We start from the raw sequence: 17,413 nt of genomic DNA, 5'->3' as shown, positions 1-17,413 counted from the left end.
GCACTTAGCTTTATATTTTAGGTGTGACATTTTGCCTAAAAGTGGATGTGTGTGTAGTCATAGAGCAGATCTCGTAAATAACAGGCCTCCCTGACTTTGGATCTTTAGATAGCCTTTATTTAATCCTCCCCTTCCTCCTTTAAGTCATTGCTTTAGACTGATGGAGGATACATATTTGTATTGTGAACTCTTTTCAAGCAAAACCTTCCTTTTAGCAATGATCTGGGGCTAGGGTGCACCAAAAGAACTCTCATCCTACAAAGTCCCTGCAGAGGCACAGCAGACTGAGCACAGATGATAGACAGAGGTCCCAACTTCCCTGAGCAGTGGGCTCACCTCAGCTTAATCCTTGCTAGTAACAGTAGCCCTCAAACCCCCATTCCCCTATTAGACTGCTGATGTTCTTGCTCCCATTTTGTTTCTGACCTCAGTGCACATTAGTTCTTCAGAAAAGGGCAATGTTATACTTCTGGATTTCTTACCATTATTATAATCATTAACCTGTATTAATGTTGTATGACCACAGTCATAGTTACAACATTACATTGTCCAGTTACCCATATTTAATACTTCATTGTTGGCATCTAGTATATAATGTAACAAGACCCAGTCCTCTTCTATATTGCTTTAAATCCTCAGATCGCCTGCTTATGGTAAAAGCATAGTCTTAAGAGTATTCCCTTTTACTCTTTTTGCAGCAAAAGCAGAATTTCAAAAACAAATTGTGCGAAGTGTGGATAATATAAATCAATTCTATTAATGAGAACTCCAGCTGTTTTCTCTTTGTAGGTTTGCTTATTAAAAAAAAATATAATCTATTTAATTTTCTTTGAGTACTGATGTTTTGACCCCCATTCCTCCTTTCTTAGCAGAGTGGACAGTTGTCGTACTTTACTTATCAATATTTTAGAATATTTTTTCAATGTTTTGGACATTCATAGCAATTCTATTCATCTCTAGCTGACTCATTATTTCATACCTGGTTTCACCCTTCTAGCTCAGAATACACATCAGGAATCTGAGTCTGAAGTATCACCAAAGCTTCAAAAACATCATCTTGATTCCCACTTCTCTTCAGGTTTCCATGCAATTTGTAGTTAATAGGGAACAATCCTGTTCTGATCCCTTCATTCATGCTTTCACTCTCCCTTACATTCTTGGATAGAGTCTTATGTAAATAGTTTGCCAGGTCAAAGGGTATTAGATATTTTGGTGGTCGCATGGTTGCTGCTGGCACCTACTTTTTAATTTCTCATTGGTGATCTGTGTTTTGTGACCTCTTAAGCAACTACTTCATTTGTAATAAATCACATGTAGCATGCTCAAAGTGTTTAATACCTTTTGCCATTTAGAGGGCCAGAAATTTCTGCATTAATTTTCACAGCACAGCAATTGTCCTGTACACACTGTAGATCATTTTTCACTTTCATTCCACTACTACTTCTAAGCATAAGGAGCTGTTCTTTTCTTTTTCTCTTAATATAGCTCTAAAGGATCTTAGATTTTACTTTTAATGTTTTCTTTACTGTATAGCTCTGTTCTTCCAATTTCCCTGTTCTTCTGCAGAAAACCTCTCTCCACACCCTCTCTGACAGACAACTTCAACATTTGTAAAAGGTCACTGCACTCATTCTTCAAGGTGTGGATGTTTCTGCAGGAATTGAATATTTCTCAGTCATTTTTGAGCTGTAGGACAGTACTGTCATTCTAAATGTTCAGAGAGAAAGCTGAGGCCTAGGGAGATGAGGCAACTTCCCTGAGGTCAGAAGGACATTCTGTGACACAGAACTGCAGTCACTGCCTTACCACTGGGCTATGCCTTCTCTTTTCATAAAATTTCTTTTATGCAAAAGGTTTTGATACAAAACCTGGCTGGATTTCAGCCAGCGTTTTGAAGGTCATTCTGTATTGTCTGCAGTTCTGTCTGCTTTACAGCCCATTACTTCTGTGTTTTCTCACACAACCTACAGAATATTTTCTTTATAAGGTAATTATTTTTACTAAAACCTGGATATTCACCAACTTTGTTTAACATACTAGATCTACATCCCAGAACTACATCTAGAAGAGCTTCTGATCTTGCTTTCTATACAAAATGAGGGAGAAGGCAGTCCTATGCACTCCCCTTCAGGAGCAAGCACCCTTCCTTAGCAATTCTAATGCTGCTGTGTCAGTCAATGTCAGTATACTTGAAATCCCCCATGAACAGTGTTTTAGCCCTTTTTCACTAGCTTTTCTTATCTGCCTTGCTTCCTGATGTGCTTTTTTATTCTGCCCTCAAGGTTTACAGCAGTTTGCTGTGATTTTACTTTATCCATTTTTATTTTTTACTTAAATCCAAATGGACTTGGCTAAGGAAGTCAACGGGTGGGTGTAATTCTTGGTTCAGACATTTATGCTGTCCTTTGATCATATCATCATCTAGCAGCATCTCTTATTAAATCTAACTTTCTGTGATATATTAAAATAGCATTTACCCAGGTCTTTCTCTCTCACACGACATAGTTATGCTGCTTTATCATTAATATAACATGGCTAGACATAAAATATAACTTTTTTTCCTAGCACTTTCTATCTGCTAAACATTTTTCTTGGATATTTTTATAATACCTTCAGGCTTCTTGTATTTTATATGTGCATGCAAAGATATCCATCCATTTAAAAGTCAGTTGCTTCTACCACACACTCTTTCATAAAAACCTTGGGGCTAGTAATAATGCTTTCTGAAATAACTCAATTTATCAATCTATCTGCTTCTTCCTCTGTGAATTTAATTGTTGTTTCGTGCTACTCACTTGTCTAGGTAATATATCGATGTTCTGCACATATAGAACAATATTCTTAATAAGCCCAAAAATGAAGCTGGGAAAATTATTTGAAAACCTGAAGGCTAGTGTCAAAACAACAGAGTCGCATTTCTGCAAAACCAATGGCAAATTTTAGTTTATTCTTATTTTATTTTATTTTACTTTATTTTATTTTTTCTTAGATGTTTGAACTGGGTAGCAACACATATTCTTTAAATTACTGTTGATGAAAAACGATTAACTATTTTGGCTACTAGGTTATAAAAGCAATTGAAGAAGGCTATCGTTTGCCAGCGCCCATGGATTGCCCAGCAGGACTGCACCAGCTGATGCTGGATTGTTGGCAGAAGGAACGCGGTGAAAGGCCAAAGTTTGAACAGATAGTTGGCATTCTGGACAAAATGATTAGAAATCCAAACAGCTTGAAAACCCCACTGGGAACCTGTAGCAGGTAAGAAAAGCTTTAGTGTGTGTTCTTATGATGGTGCACATGGCTGGGCTCTGGATGTTCTGCTTGGTGGCTGGTTCCAGTTCACACTTATTTCATCTGTCTTTCAGTTCTTCCTTCTTTCTGTTCCCTGTTCTTCTCTTCCCTCATTTGCCCTTCTATATACCATGTTAAACAAAGCCAAAAACAGACTTCCTTGGAAAAAAAAACTACCAAAATGAAGTAAATATCGCAGAACTAACACATTTCTCAGTAAACTACTGCCTGCTCATCACTCTTTCTGCACTCTCACCACTAGTCTGTGTTTTCCTTGTTTCTTAAAATCATAAAGTCTGGAGGGCAAGGATCATTGCCTATTGTATGTTTATATGATGCATCCCTTGCCCGAGGAACTGCTACAGTAGAAATAGTAATTAACAATACTCATGCTTGGCCAATGTACCTTGACATGCTACACTCTAGATTTTATCTTTCATTTTCTGCCTTTAACTCCTTTCAGTGATTGCATCTCATTGTATTTCATGATGCAGTTTTTAATGGCTTCTTCATAAATTTCAGGTGAATTATTTAATCATGGTAATCTTTTGATCTGCTAGGTAGACCACTGTACTAGGGAATCAACTGGCCTGTGTTCTGCTCCTGATTCTTCTACTGACTGATTTGCTGTGTGACCTTAAGACTTTGTGTCTCTGCTCTTCCCTTGTCTTTGTTTTGTCCCATCCAATTTAAAAATGGGAGTAGCTACTACTATGTTTTCTAAGATGCCTAAAAGAATAGCATCTTTATTTTACTCAGCAACATAGAGACAGCTGCTGTCATGCTAGGTAATAAGGTTGATTTTATATTGGTAACATTAGTCCATTAGGCTGATTTTGCTCACTCTGACCTTTCATCTTTTATGTGAATAAGCTTAGGAAGTACATATTGTGAGCTACAGAGCAGTCAAGAGCTATTCACAGAATAATCTAAACTGTGTATAAAGGCCTATTACTTTCTACTCTTGACATTTTTAATACCCAAAACTTATTTGACTCTCACCTTGCTAAATACTCCCTGATGTTTTACTCTCTTTGGAAACAACTTACTTTCCTTTTTCCTTCTCCATAGACCAATTAGCCCTCTTCTGGACCAGAACACTCCCGATTTTACCACTTTCTGCTCCGTAGGCGAATGGTTACAAGCTATTAAGATGGAAAGATATAAGGATAATTTCACAGCAGCAGGCTACAACTCTCTTGAATCAGTTGCCAGGATGACTATTGAGTAAGTTAGTACTGGGCATGTTTCACTTGCATTTAGGGAATTTCTAGGTACAATACTACACAATGTTCAACTCCAAAACTTTACTCTTGAGTACAAACATTGTACTTGGGGTCAAGCCAGCCATTTTAGCAGCTGATGATGTTGTATTAAAGCATCTCATGAAAGGGCAAATACCCTGCTACCTCTGTGTGGCATCACTTTTTTCCCTGCTTTTCAGACCAATTGAAATAACGTGAAGGGACTAGAATTTGAGGGAGAACATGACCCCTTCCAAAGTATGTATAGCAAAACAACCACTTTGCCTCCACCACCTAATTGGTACCTTTTTCCCAATGTGCTCTGGGAAGATGTGGAATTTTCTTCTAATTGGCTGAGGGCTGTCTGTGTCCTGCAGGACAGGACTTTGCATCAGGATAAGTCTGTAGAAGCAAAACAATTTTCTGAAGGCAGACATGGCCTGTATCAGTACTGTCATCTTAAAACAGGTCTTCTTGGCACCCTGCAAACAACTTTTTTGTCCTGGTGCTTGCTGAACACATGTAGTTCCTCTTAGAGAGCAGTGGGTTTCTAAAAAAGTTTCTAAGCCAATATTCTCAAGATTTCAACCCTATTCTTATCTGCCTGGTGTCACCAGGGGTTTCAGCCTATAGCTTGGGAACTGTCATCAGAGTCCACAAGCTTCTAGCATTAGTAGGGGCAGAGCTGAAACTGCTGTTCCTCATTCATTTGCATGATGGGTATGTGTCAATATGCAAAGGCATCTAGGCATCTCTTTAGGAAACAGACTATGATCCCCAAAATCTTGTATTTGTACATAACTTGCTCCTGAAAGCCACCCGAAGTATTTTACAAGAGAAGTGTCCTTGTCTTCGGGTGTCCTTAAAAGACACACTACGAGATAATCATAATGTAAAACATACTGACCTCCTTCTCAGATGTGGAGACCCACAAGTGTAATTGCATGACAGCTGTCATGTAATTGCACTCATTTCTGAGAGGTTGAACAGTGCCTGTATGAACTTCCCAGTACTGAGCTGAGGTTACGGCGTAGCTTCCATGTCAGAACCCTGTAGTCCAAACCACTGCGTAGCTTTGACTCACGGTTGAATACCATACAATAGCAGTCTAAGTTGAAAAATTAACAATGTACGCATTTATCTTCCCCAGGGATGTGATGAGTTTAGGGATCACGTTGGTTGGTCATCAAAAGAAAATCATGAGCAGCATTCAGACTATGAGAGCACAAATGCTACATTTACACGGCACTGGCATCCAAGTGTGATAGACATTTCTCCCTTATGAGGGAGGTGACAGACTGAGAGAACAGCACTGGCCTTCAGTATATATGAAGTGCTGCTAGAAGACACTTGATTTCCTGGGTCCTTCCTGCAGTGAATAGAAGAGCTACAAGAAGCACCTACAGACTTGAACTCCTAAGTGCCACCAGAATTTATGAAAAGGGAATTAGGATCCACCAGTGGTGGCAAGGAAAACAGCAGTGACAATAAACAAAGTACTACCTGAATAAACATACAAACACCTTGAGCTCTCTAACCTCCTTTTTATCTAATAGACTTTTTAAATGTACATAAAAATTTAAAAAAGAATATATTTGTCAGATAAAATCATGATATTATTGTTGAATTCAACAAAATATTTTCCTTAAATCTGTGATTTCTGAATCTTTTTTTAATCATTTGTGTTTATTCTTCATAAAGACTTTCTTTTAGTATGATGTTTATATCTTTGGACCTTTTTAGTGCTAATTCAATGACACATTACTACACTGGGCACCTCTGAAGGATTATTTGAGTTCCTAGAGATTTAAGAAGCATGACCAAGCAATGTATAATCTATCTGAATTTTGGTATCCCTTTGTGCCATTTCCTTTTGTTAAATCAACACCGTATTGACATGGCTAGCTAATTGACAGGGAATCAGGAAGATGCAAGTTGCCAAGAGCTCTGATATTTTTTAAAGAATTTTTTAAGGTTATACATATGCTATCTTTTAAAAGAAAATAAAAGAGAAAAAAAAAGTAAGAAAAAGAAAAGCAATAATGACCCCTAAGTAGTTCTAGGCACTTTTAGCAAATTGTTTGCAAGATGATTTTAATGGACTAGAGTTAAACTGAGATATAGTCTAAGATGTAGATCTACAACTGTAAAACTGCTGAGACACAACATTGAATGGACAAGTGATTGTAGGAGTGTCTCAGAGTATAGGTACAGTTCTTCAGTGTTACCTAAACCACTTAATCTGAGCACATCATGGTTTTTTTCAGTACTCTGCATTAGCAAATCTAAGAGAAATAGCTGGTGTATATTTTCTATGAGTTTAAGCCGTATGCAGTCCAGCTGTCAGAATAAGGACATAGCTTTTATATGTGAACTGTAGAGCATGAGACAAGGGGCAGTTCAGAATTTTCAAGTTTTTTTACAAGCTTTTGCTGCTCTGAACGAACATGCGTGTGTGTGGTCACACAGACACAACAGTCATTCATCAGGAACAGAGATGCAAAGGTAGTTGCTCAATGGAATATCTTTTTACACCATTTACTTATATATAAATTTTTTTGATTAAAATATTTAATTACCATAAGCAATAATGAACAGTCTTTACAGATATTGTAATAATGTACATGAACCAGAGAGAAATGCTTTAAAACAAAAAATCTGAAAGTTGTGAACTACCCCAGCAATGAAATGCTGTACTTCCAAAGAGAATTGGGCTGCTTCTATTGATTTTGATAGAGAAAGATCCCAGGGATCAGTCATGAATTGGTCTGGTTTGATAATGTGGGCATCCACACAAAAAAAATAAAAAACAAAAGAAAAACCTTGTAAATGTTCCTTTGTAAAACTTGTAAATTTTATTTATACTGTCTTGTTTTGTACACACATTTATGTGTAGTGAGCTCTGAATACATTGAAAATGCACTATATTTTTCTATTTTACTTGCAGAGCATCACAAACAAACATGTATATTCAGTGCTACATAATGTGTTTTCCCACATTTAGGACCAAAGATAGTTATTAAAAACTTAAATGCATCCATTTCCCCCCCCCCCTCCTTTTTTCTCCCTCTTTTTAGATCACTGTACAGTGTTATATTTGTCATTTTATTTATTTGTTTCACTAGAAAAATCAGTTTGGTTATACCAATTTTTTGTCCCCACCCACCTTTGTTGAAGAAAATCTGTAAAAAGCTTTTAACTATCATAATCCCGATACATAGACACTTACTTCCATTTGTAATCTTTGTAATAGACTGTAAATATATTTTTGGAACTATAATGCAATGTGCATAAGGGTTATTTTTCAGTGTCCATATATGATTGTTTATACAATTCACAGCACTTTACAGTCATGCTGAGAAGCCTAATTTATTGCCTGGATTTGGGCAGAGTAAGAAAAAATGGTGACTATTCTTATTTCGTATTAGATTGTCATTCAGTAGTAACGGAGTTATTTTCACATATGCAGCTCAAGCTGGTTTTTTAACTATTAAAATTAATTTTCTAAAAAAATCTGTAGAAGTAAGATGCAGAGTAGACTGCACGCCCAATATTGGAATTAGTGCACGGAAGCACTTGGCCAAGCCACTTAAAGTAGCTGTTGGAACACAATTTAAAAATACAAAATTGATAAACATCCATTTTGTGTTATAACAAATGCTAAGTGCCTCACTACTGGAGTGAGCATCTGTGGGCAGCTGGGCAAGGTGCTTGACAGTCTTGTTGCTGCTTTAGGCACCCAGCTAGGAATTTAGGAGTCTTTCAGTTCAGACACCTGCTTCCTTATAAATCTCGGCTACTGTTTCTAAGGGCTTGGTCATCAAAGGCGCGATGCAGCAATGCTGGTATTGCTGAGAACCTACAAACCCTAAATGCAAAAGAATTGAGGCCAGGCTTCACCTTTAGGACTTGTTCAACATTCTGAAGCGCAGAGGCCTTGAAGCATGTGTGGTGATTTGGGCTCACGCATGTACAAGTGAGGGCCCTAATGATATTTCTTCCTTAATTTTCCTGGTTTGATTTAAGCCATCTTCTTTGAATAGTAAATATATTTTAGCATTCATCTATATACCTTGACTGCCTTAATGTTGCCACAGATTTTTACACATTTGAAAGTGGTAGTGTAGACCCAGAAAGCACAATCGCGATCAGCCGCAATCAATCAGATAACTTATCTACACATTCAGATCATTACTGCAATTTAGAGCACATGCATGTAAATGGATTTGTAACTGGTAGAGCAGCAAAATATTGACATCAGTTGCAGTTCCCCGGGTTTCAGAAAACACAGTCCAGAGTAAGAAAAAAAAAGTGCCAGAGAAAGTTGATGTTCATGGGAAGAACTGAAGAAAAAGTTGGGTCACAGAGAGAATGAAAGGCTAAATGATTAAAAAAAAAAATCAATTCTGGCTTTATTTCAAAGAACTTGGACACTGTGCATTGCTAATGATGGATTATCAGGCTGTCAGTGAGACTCATATTTCTTGACTTTATTCATCTGCAAGCATCTAGAAGAGAGATGCCTTAAAAAAAGCAGGATGATTCTCCCTCTGGGAATGCTTATCTCCATTAGATGTAGAGGGAAGCCAGATGATTAGCTGAAATTAGGCATCTAATATCTATATAGTTAAAGTTAGGCAAAGTGATTCCTACCCTATCTGTCCTTGGCTGCTACAGTTTTCCTTGTAAGCCAAGTCTCATAGAAAGGCAGCTCCTCCACCACTGGTATATCCCAGAATGTATTTAAACTGGGCTTTATTACAGAGAGAGGTGATTTTTTTATTATTATTATTCTTCAGAGACTTGTAACAGGCCATCTAAATGCTTTTTGTATGTGGATATCAATTCTTGAAATTTTTTGTGATTGTTCTGAGGAAGACCCGCCTAGTAAATTATACTTATTTAATATTTTAAATAATCAGAAATATTTGCTGACATACTGCTTTAGTCCAGAGGTTATGTGATCAGATATGATAGTTGCTGTTTGCAAAACCGTGTTTATCTAAAGCCTTGTCATGTAAAATCTCCAGGAGGCAAAGATGCTTAAATGTATCTCAAATTGAATGTTGCCCTTAATATCTCAATAATTGAGCTCTGTCTGTATTATTTTCAATTTAAAATGAGGTTTTTTATATTTGTTTAATCTTGAATTATCTGGCATCCACTGAGGGAGTTTGAAAAAGTGATTTTAAATTAAATTTGCTTTTTTTCACTAATAGTAATATACGATGAATAGTTTCCACTGTTTTGAATGTTAAAAATCTATTGCTTTAATGTGGGGGATGAACGGGGTTTATTTTTGTTTTGTTGTTGGTATTTTTTTACATTTATTGGTTAGTAGTTGAAATAAAAAAATAATAATTTGTCCTTAACTTTCTAAGTAATTAATATATAGCAATTTTGAGAGTGATTTAAATTCCATGACTTTTGGGTTACTGCTGGGAGGGTGATCATGTCACTACAGCCATAATGCCAGGCGATGCAGAAACACCCTACCACAAGGGCAGGTTCAGCCAACATTCTCTTGCCCAGTAATGACATGAAGCAGTTCACTGGCTGTGTGAAGGGAGTGAAGGGCAACTCAGCCAAAAAAATGGTCATTTCACCTTTTAAAACTATATTTGTGACATGTTAAAGCTAAAACATCCTTAATTCATTGCTTCCATTCATGTGGTTTAAAATTGATGTTCTCATGATATGTATTTGGTCTTTGGTGGATTTTGTTTGTTGGTTGGGCTGTTTCTCTTATTTGTTTTATTTTAAACAAGTGACATTTGAGGTTCTCGTGGAAGAGAACAGATCCCATAGAGAGTGACAAGTGCTGTTTTAGAAAAGTGTGATAAAATTCTTGCCCAAGAGCCATTTTGGCAGCAGGTGCTGCAGAGGTATTCAGAGAGTTAGTGCAATGATTTGCTGAGCAAATCACAACAGGTTTTTTTCATCTTCAGGACCTGTTAGGACTGTGCTTCTGATCAATTAACTGATCTATGGAAACAGGTGAATTTCTTCCCCACTAACTTGTAATGGACCTGCATTTGGTAGATTTGAGATTTCCGAGACTAATCAAAAGCCTTGGTCTAAAACAAATTTCTGGTAAAAAAAGAAATCCTAGGCTGCAGCCTATATTTTTTTCCTTGTATTCCCTTAAGGGTTTCAAATGTAGCCAACAATTACTTTTAATCAGAGATATTTACTCTTTGCATAGTGCAGCCCTCTGTTTACTAGGAAATAGGCAGTTCTGCAATTAAAGTTCCTGCAAAAATTGATTGGGGAGGGAATGCAATGGTTTAGGGGGGAAAAAAAAATAAAGACCTCATCTAACAAATGGCCTGTGAAACCCAAAGTATAACAGGGCATCCCATTTTTCTAACACATTCCATATAGAGATTTGAAAAATATAAAGGATTAAACCACAGGCATACAAACTGAAATATCCTGATGAAAGAGTTGTGGCAGAATACAAGCTAATTTTGTGAGACTTTCTCCTCTGTATTTTATTCCTTGACATTTTAAGTTATAATAATTGACACATGCATTTAGAGCCAAATCTGGTGGGACAGGCCAAGGGATAAAATTTGCATGTTTATAATATCCATGAAATTATAAAATCACTTTCAGGGTGGGCAAGGTTTAGGCAGTTTGAAAGTGAGAGATGTGTATACCCTGTAGGTTACATCCAACAAGATTATGAAAGGTTGAAAATTATGAAGGAAAACCCTCACTTTGATACATGTGAGAAGTCAGAAGATGGGAGGGAGTGGAAAGAGAGTTTTGAAGTCATTCACAGTGTCTGAGTCTAAGTTGTAGGGATCCATAAGACATTTCTGGCAGGGGAGTTAAGGGGTGTAAATATTTTTTAAGTAAAGAGACACTGTTAATATAATACACCTAATAATGTAGTGTGGAGTGGTTTCAGTACTCTGATTTTTCCTCAGGCCAGATTGGAATTTGTCAAAGAGACTAAATTGAGACAGATGGGAAAGCAACTGGTAATACACAGCTCATTCAAGCAGACTTGAAATCAAGACATGAAAGGAGAATTTTACAATAAAAGCCTGAAAATAAGACATGAACTGCGATGGTATTTACTCTCAAATTATTTTAGAGTAGCTTTCTTTAAGTGTCATATAATGATAGCAGATTTTAGCACTTATACCATACAAATTGGGTGAAATTAATGCCTAATTAAAGTGACCAAAAAAGAACCACAAGTTAAAAAATAACTGATGTCTTGGTAGACTATGAAAAAAGATGTGATACAGGCAGGCAAAAATTGTGTATCCAGCCAAATGAATCTTGGACAAAACAAGACATAATGCCTGGTGCCAGAAGAGCTAAATCAGGAATAGAAAATCTATTCATCCATGGACCAAGGCTTCTGTATTTAATTGAACCAAATAACCAATTGTAGAGCTGTGCTGCTAATAATAATTAAAAATAAAAACTACAACTTAGAGGTCATCTGATGAATCATAACATGGCTAACACTGAAAAACACACAGAGTGCTGTGAGCCATAGCTATACCCAAAGACTTATATATGCTACTGGTATTAGAGTTCCATGACTCTGAGCATGTCAAGTCATTTATAAACCAAGCACATATCTAAAGCCTTCCTCTTTTGTGCTATAACAAAACAGAAGGAATAATGAGAATCTGTAGGATTGATCAAGTACAATAGAAATTATCTTGTGATAATATTGCCCAGAGATGTAGAGTCTCCCTCACTGGAGATATTCAAGAACCATCTGGATGCAATCCTGTTCTGTGCGCTCTAGGATGACCCTGCTTGAGCAGTGAGGTTGGACCAGATGACCCTCTGTGGTCCCTTCCAACCTGATCCATTCTGTGATTACTTCCTTGGTATTATGAAGAAAACCATGAATTTACATTAAGGAACAAACTTCCTGATCCAAAGATACTGTCTCACTGAGAAGAAAAATCATCCATTACTTTCACTCAAACATTCAAACCTGGCTTCCAAGAGGATAGACTGAATGATTAGATAGATTGATTGATACATAGATACATAGTTTGATAATAGACAGGATGTATCCACATTGATCCCTCTCATTTCATGTCTGTACAAACATTACTCAGGCAATTTCTTGACTGTTGTTCAACCTGTGTTACTATGCCAACTTCCACTGGCTTCCTGAAGGGCTGCATGTTCATTTTAACATGTCTGCTGTAAAATGTTTTCATTTCCTTTTCTCAGGGACAAACAGCCTATGCCAAGAACATGTGTAGCTTAACAGTAAGAAGGTGCAGGAATCTCAGATTTGTTCTCTCCAGCATGTTCTTTTTAGTCCTAGTCATAACTTAAATGTGTTATTCCCTGATGTTTCACATAGTACATTTTTTGAGAAATTTGATTTGCTTGGAAGAAACTTAGTCAAATCACCCAGATACCTCCTGAAGGCCACTCAGAAATGGCATTTTTAAAGTAATTGGGTGATTAGGATTTTGTTCAGATAGTGAAAGAGTTGCAGAGCTCTTGCCCTCAGGCCATTTCATTCCAGGTCTCTCTCCTGATTTGTTTACTGGAGGAGCCCGTAAGTCATCCCTTATATTAATCTATACAAAATAGCAGTGACTCCTTTGCCACTAGACAATATTTTTACCCTCATGGGCTGCTGGAGAAAAATATGGGGTTAGATTAAAATCCAGGACAATTTGCCTACTTGAGGAAATTGGACCAGCAAGGCACTGAGAGGTATTCCTAATGAGGATTCTCCTTTAATATTACTGGGCCTTAACCACTTAGTGCTGTGGAGAAATGATTCATTGCTGTTGTGGAAGGAAAAGCTGATCTTTACTACGTAGCTTCCCTACTCTTCAGTTCATCCACTGCCAATAGCAGGAATGGAGGCAGGGCAGGAGAATAAAAAATAGCTTTCAGGCACTTCTTTGTAGTGCTCTTTTAAAGAGAAATAATTGTCTCAATGCCTACATTACCTAAATTTCTGCAAGAGGCGAATCCTCTTTGCTGCCTTTTACTTGCTGGCAAAAGCATCCCAATTAGGCTGTGTGCTCTTTGTTGCAAGTCTCAGCCACAAGCTGCCTCCTATCCCATGAAACTGCTTTCCTCACAGCAGGATGACTCCCAGGCAGTACCTTTCTTGCTGTAGTTACTTGAGTGTCCCAACACCAAATTCCCTCTGCAGTTGTCCATGTTTGTTACCTCATGCAGAGCTGCCTTTGAGGGATATTTTCCCAGACATGAGGTAGGAAGCTATTTGTAGCACTATGCTCTACTTCAATTTCTCCCCACCTGGCATTAGCCATTAACACTTACCTAGCAGCACCCATGCTTCCCTGCAGGGTAAGCAGCAGAGGATCTTGAGGAAGGATTATTTACCACCCAGCAACAACAAAAGCAATGTCTATCTACAACCAACAAACTACAAGTCAGGGAGACCATTCTTAAGTGCAGAAATCATTAGTGTTGGTCAAAACAAAACAACAGGAAAAAGAAGTGTGTTTACAGTGGGAGGAATTGTTGAATACAGAATGTCAGGCTTACATGGAATGCCCAGTTAACATGAGTGTTACAAGCTAATGGAATGTATTTAAAATAATGTCAAAATCTTTCTGTTGGCAGTGGAATCTAAGGGAGAGCTGAATGGCAGAAAAAAAAAAAAAAAAACCCAAAATGCCTGGTGAAGGGATTGTGTCAGGGAAGCAGGAGAAAAGAGTTACCTTTTGTGATTTTACACTCCTCACAATGAATGGGGGGAAAGTCTCTTCACATTTATTTGTACTGTTATAAACATTTCTTGTGGATTTTATGACATTAATATAGCTGGATTGTTGAAAATCACATGAAAACTAATGCTTGACCTGTGTCATCTACTTCTGAATTTTTTGCTGAAAAAGCAAGAAGATATACCTGAGAAATATTACCTGCTTTCAGTATAGCAAAGTATCTTAATAATTATTTAAAAGGGAAGAAAAATCTTTATAAAGTAAGCCTTTAAATTAGCTAATACCATTTTTACACTTGTATATTTGTGATAGGATTGTGCAAAGCTGAATTTATCTTTTTTTAAGTATCAGATGCTGTCAAGTTATTTAAATTTAAGATTACATATATATATACACATACCGAATATATATACACAGAAGCCAGATACCTTAGCAAAGACTTATGTAAGTGCAAATGTGTTGTTGAACTGTTGTAGCAAACTTTTGCAAAACAGTATATTATATTTGGCAGTGCTTAGGCCCAAGTTCTATTGTGTTGTTGCTATTGTTTTTAATTTAAAGCACCTTTTGGTGACAGAAGTCCTTGTTAGCTAAAATCAGTGAGCATTAGTAAGCAGTTGAAGTTAGTAAGCTGGTAGAAGCCATTTGCTGCAAGTAGGGAAATATCTCACAGAGATGACATCCAGCTGTTACTGAGCTCACCCTCTCTCCTTTTTTATATAAATGCCAGCACAAGACAACAGACTGACTCCCCTCATGCTTATTGATAGCTGAATCTTGGCTATCCATGGTTCAGGATGCTGGTGGATGGACATGTAATACCTGTCTGGCATCCTTATGGATAAGGTTCACCTTATTTTTCTGTGTTTTGATGAATGGCCTATTTTTCTGGAACTTGTGGAAATGTTACATATCTCTTGGGTGAAAAAGACATAGAAAGACTAAGATTGACTCTACAGTACTTACTGGGCTGTAGGAACGTATTACAAAAAGGCCTACGTGATATTTGCGACCTCTAAAAAGGATTGGTGTGGGAAAGGAGAGACTCGTATATTGGTATTTGTATGTTACCAGACACTTTGAGCTGCAGCTGCTTGCCTGGGAAAAGGTTGGTTAGAATAAGCCTCGGCCAAAATTACCTCCAAAGTTACTTCCTGTACTGTACAATCACTTCCTTTCCTGATGCACCTTTCCTTTTCAGAAATCCCCTCCTTCTTTGTCTGAAAATCTTGTTTATGACAGTTCTGTGGGAATGAGGGGGCTGTTTTTCTGAGTAAAATGGAGATTTTTCTTGGAAGACATTGAGTGGCCTTTTCTCAGAAGAGTATCTCAGTCTGCACCACACTTTGCCATATCATTCTGACACTGCTCAACTATTAGATGAAGTGCATGTGATCTCTTTGATCCTTCTTTACATGTATCTCCTGTTGAAAGGATTAATTTAGGGATCTAATTTCAGAGGTTAAGGGCTATGAATCCCTGACACATCCTCATTTAGTGTTGGGATACATGATAACTTACCCAGGACACACGGAGAGCTAGCTCTCATGGGGTTTCCTTTATGTGGAAGTTACAGTGTGCATGGTAACTTTTGCACATTTTCTCTCATTATTGATTTCAGATATGGCCTTGGCATGTACCAGAGACTGGATAAATAAGTGCTAAATCCAGCCATACAGATATAGCAACTAAGAACTGAAGCCCTTTCCTCGCTTTAGAGGCTTTAGCTACTGTCTTTGGCCTTCGGTTTCTCCAAACCATTTTGAGTTTCCATCTCTTTCCAGGGAGATAGACCATCTAATTCAAATCTCAAATGATATGGGACAGCATGGCAGCTAGAAAGGAACCATTATGGTAATGAGTAGCTGGGTCCTAGAGATGAAAGGAAATTATGTCATTGATTTGCCATGTGTTGCACTGGGATCCTCATCTCACATTTGTTGATGCTTCATCCTTGTTTCATTCATGCTATTCTTGCACCTGGACTCTGCTCTGGTGAAAGTGGTACTTGGGCAGTGAGAACTACTGGCAGCCCAGCGTAAAGCTGTGCCACAGTCCAGGGTGGCCCTGTACCTTATTTTATGAATCTCTTTATCTGGAGATCTTCATTTTGGTGCTACCCAAAAAATATCAGGAGAGAGCGAGCCAATAGAAATATAACTTGAGGTTTTAAATACCTATGCATCAAAGTGACATTTTTGACTACCATTTACCTTTAGCTTTGAATAAATTCACATGTCAATCATTTTTACTAATTCAAAGGCTTACTTGTCTTCAAAATACTAAAAGGACTTATCACAGTAAAAAAGTTCTTCCTTTTTGAAAAGATTTCTTCTCAGAGTGCCTTTTTGATGAATTCTTTTCTCATGCATTCCGTGCATTACTAGGCTTCAAAGGGCAGGTGCAAAAAAACCTAATAGAAACGAGATTTAGCTTAGTTAATACATTCCCTTCATGTAAAATTAGTCCCTAGGACACTTTACTAGAGACAGAAGAAAATTTTCTATCCCTTCATCAGATTGCTTCCTCTAGCTCTTCTTTTTGTTTGTTAAGCCTCAGATATTATGGCTATTAATAAAATCAGATCCTCTTCTCAGTTTATCATAAAACATCTTGCTCCCATTTTTTCCAGTTTGGTGACAGAGATGTATGGCATGCAACAATGTGTTAATATCACTCTTCTCTTGAATGAGTCTCTTCCCTTTGATTCACGCTGTTAAATAATCTAATCCATGTGCTGGAATGACAGATACTACTTTGGAATCATCTCTAAAAATATTAGTTGGTATAGCAAGGGGACATTCCTCTGCTAGTTTATTTTTCTTTAGTATTTGTGTTACATTAGCTTGTCTCAATGTGTCTAACAAATTGCTTTTCTCCCAGGAATTTTCAAATAATTTAGTTAAGATATATAAAATAATTTCCATTCAGTCCTGGCCTACATCCATTAGTGCTAAAGCTATGTTGTCTAGAGATTTCATATGACTATTCTGTCACTAAATGTACAGTAAAATTCACATCTTATCCTTTCCTTTTCTTTTTTTTAAGCTCCAGATTTGTTTTGTTGGGGCTTTTTGGCAGCACAAGTAACATAAACATTGTCTTCAGGTGCCTAACATCATATAATGACAGAGAAGTCAGTTGAATTGTTTTATAAGATTCTTCAGCAAT

General features: G+C 37.2%; 1 protein-coding gene across 10 annotated transcripts in view; it reads left to right on the top strand.

Moving 5' to 3' along the window:
- EPHA7 (EPH receptor A7) overlaps positions 1-17,413 on the top strand; it is a 216,891-nt gene that overhangs the window by 141,705 nt on the left and 57,773 nt on the right. For 4 of the 10 annotated variants that reach the window (XM_021545324.3, XM_021545314.3, XM_085574846.1 and 1 more), the window contains exons 15-16: positions 3,065-3,258; positions 4,363-4,518. In XM_021545324.3, coding sequence (XP_021400999.1) covers positions 3,065-3,258; positions 4,363-4,518 — 350 coding nt within the window. Of the gene's footprint in view, positions 1-3,064; positions 3,259-4,362; positions 4,519-5,685; positions 7,816-17,413 lie in introns of those variants that run through there. The other 6 variants (XM_085574848.1, XM_085574843.1, XM_021545348.3 and 3 more) reach the window with 3 other exon arrangements.

Source organism: Lonchura striata, chromosome 3 (assembly GCF_050655825.1).
Source record: "Lonchura striata isolate lonStrDom1 chromosome 3, ASM5065582v1, whole genome shotgun sequence".
Classification (NCBI taxonomy): Eukaryota; Metazoa; Chordata; class Aves; order Passeriformes; family Estrildidae; genus Lonchura; species Lonchura striata.
This window is presented reverse-complemented; position numbering and strand designations above follow the sequence as displayed.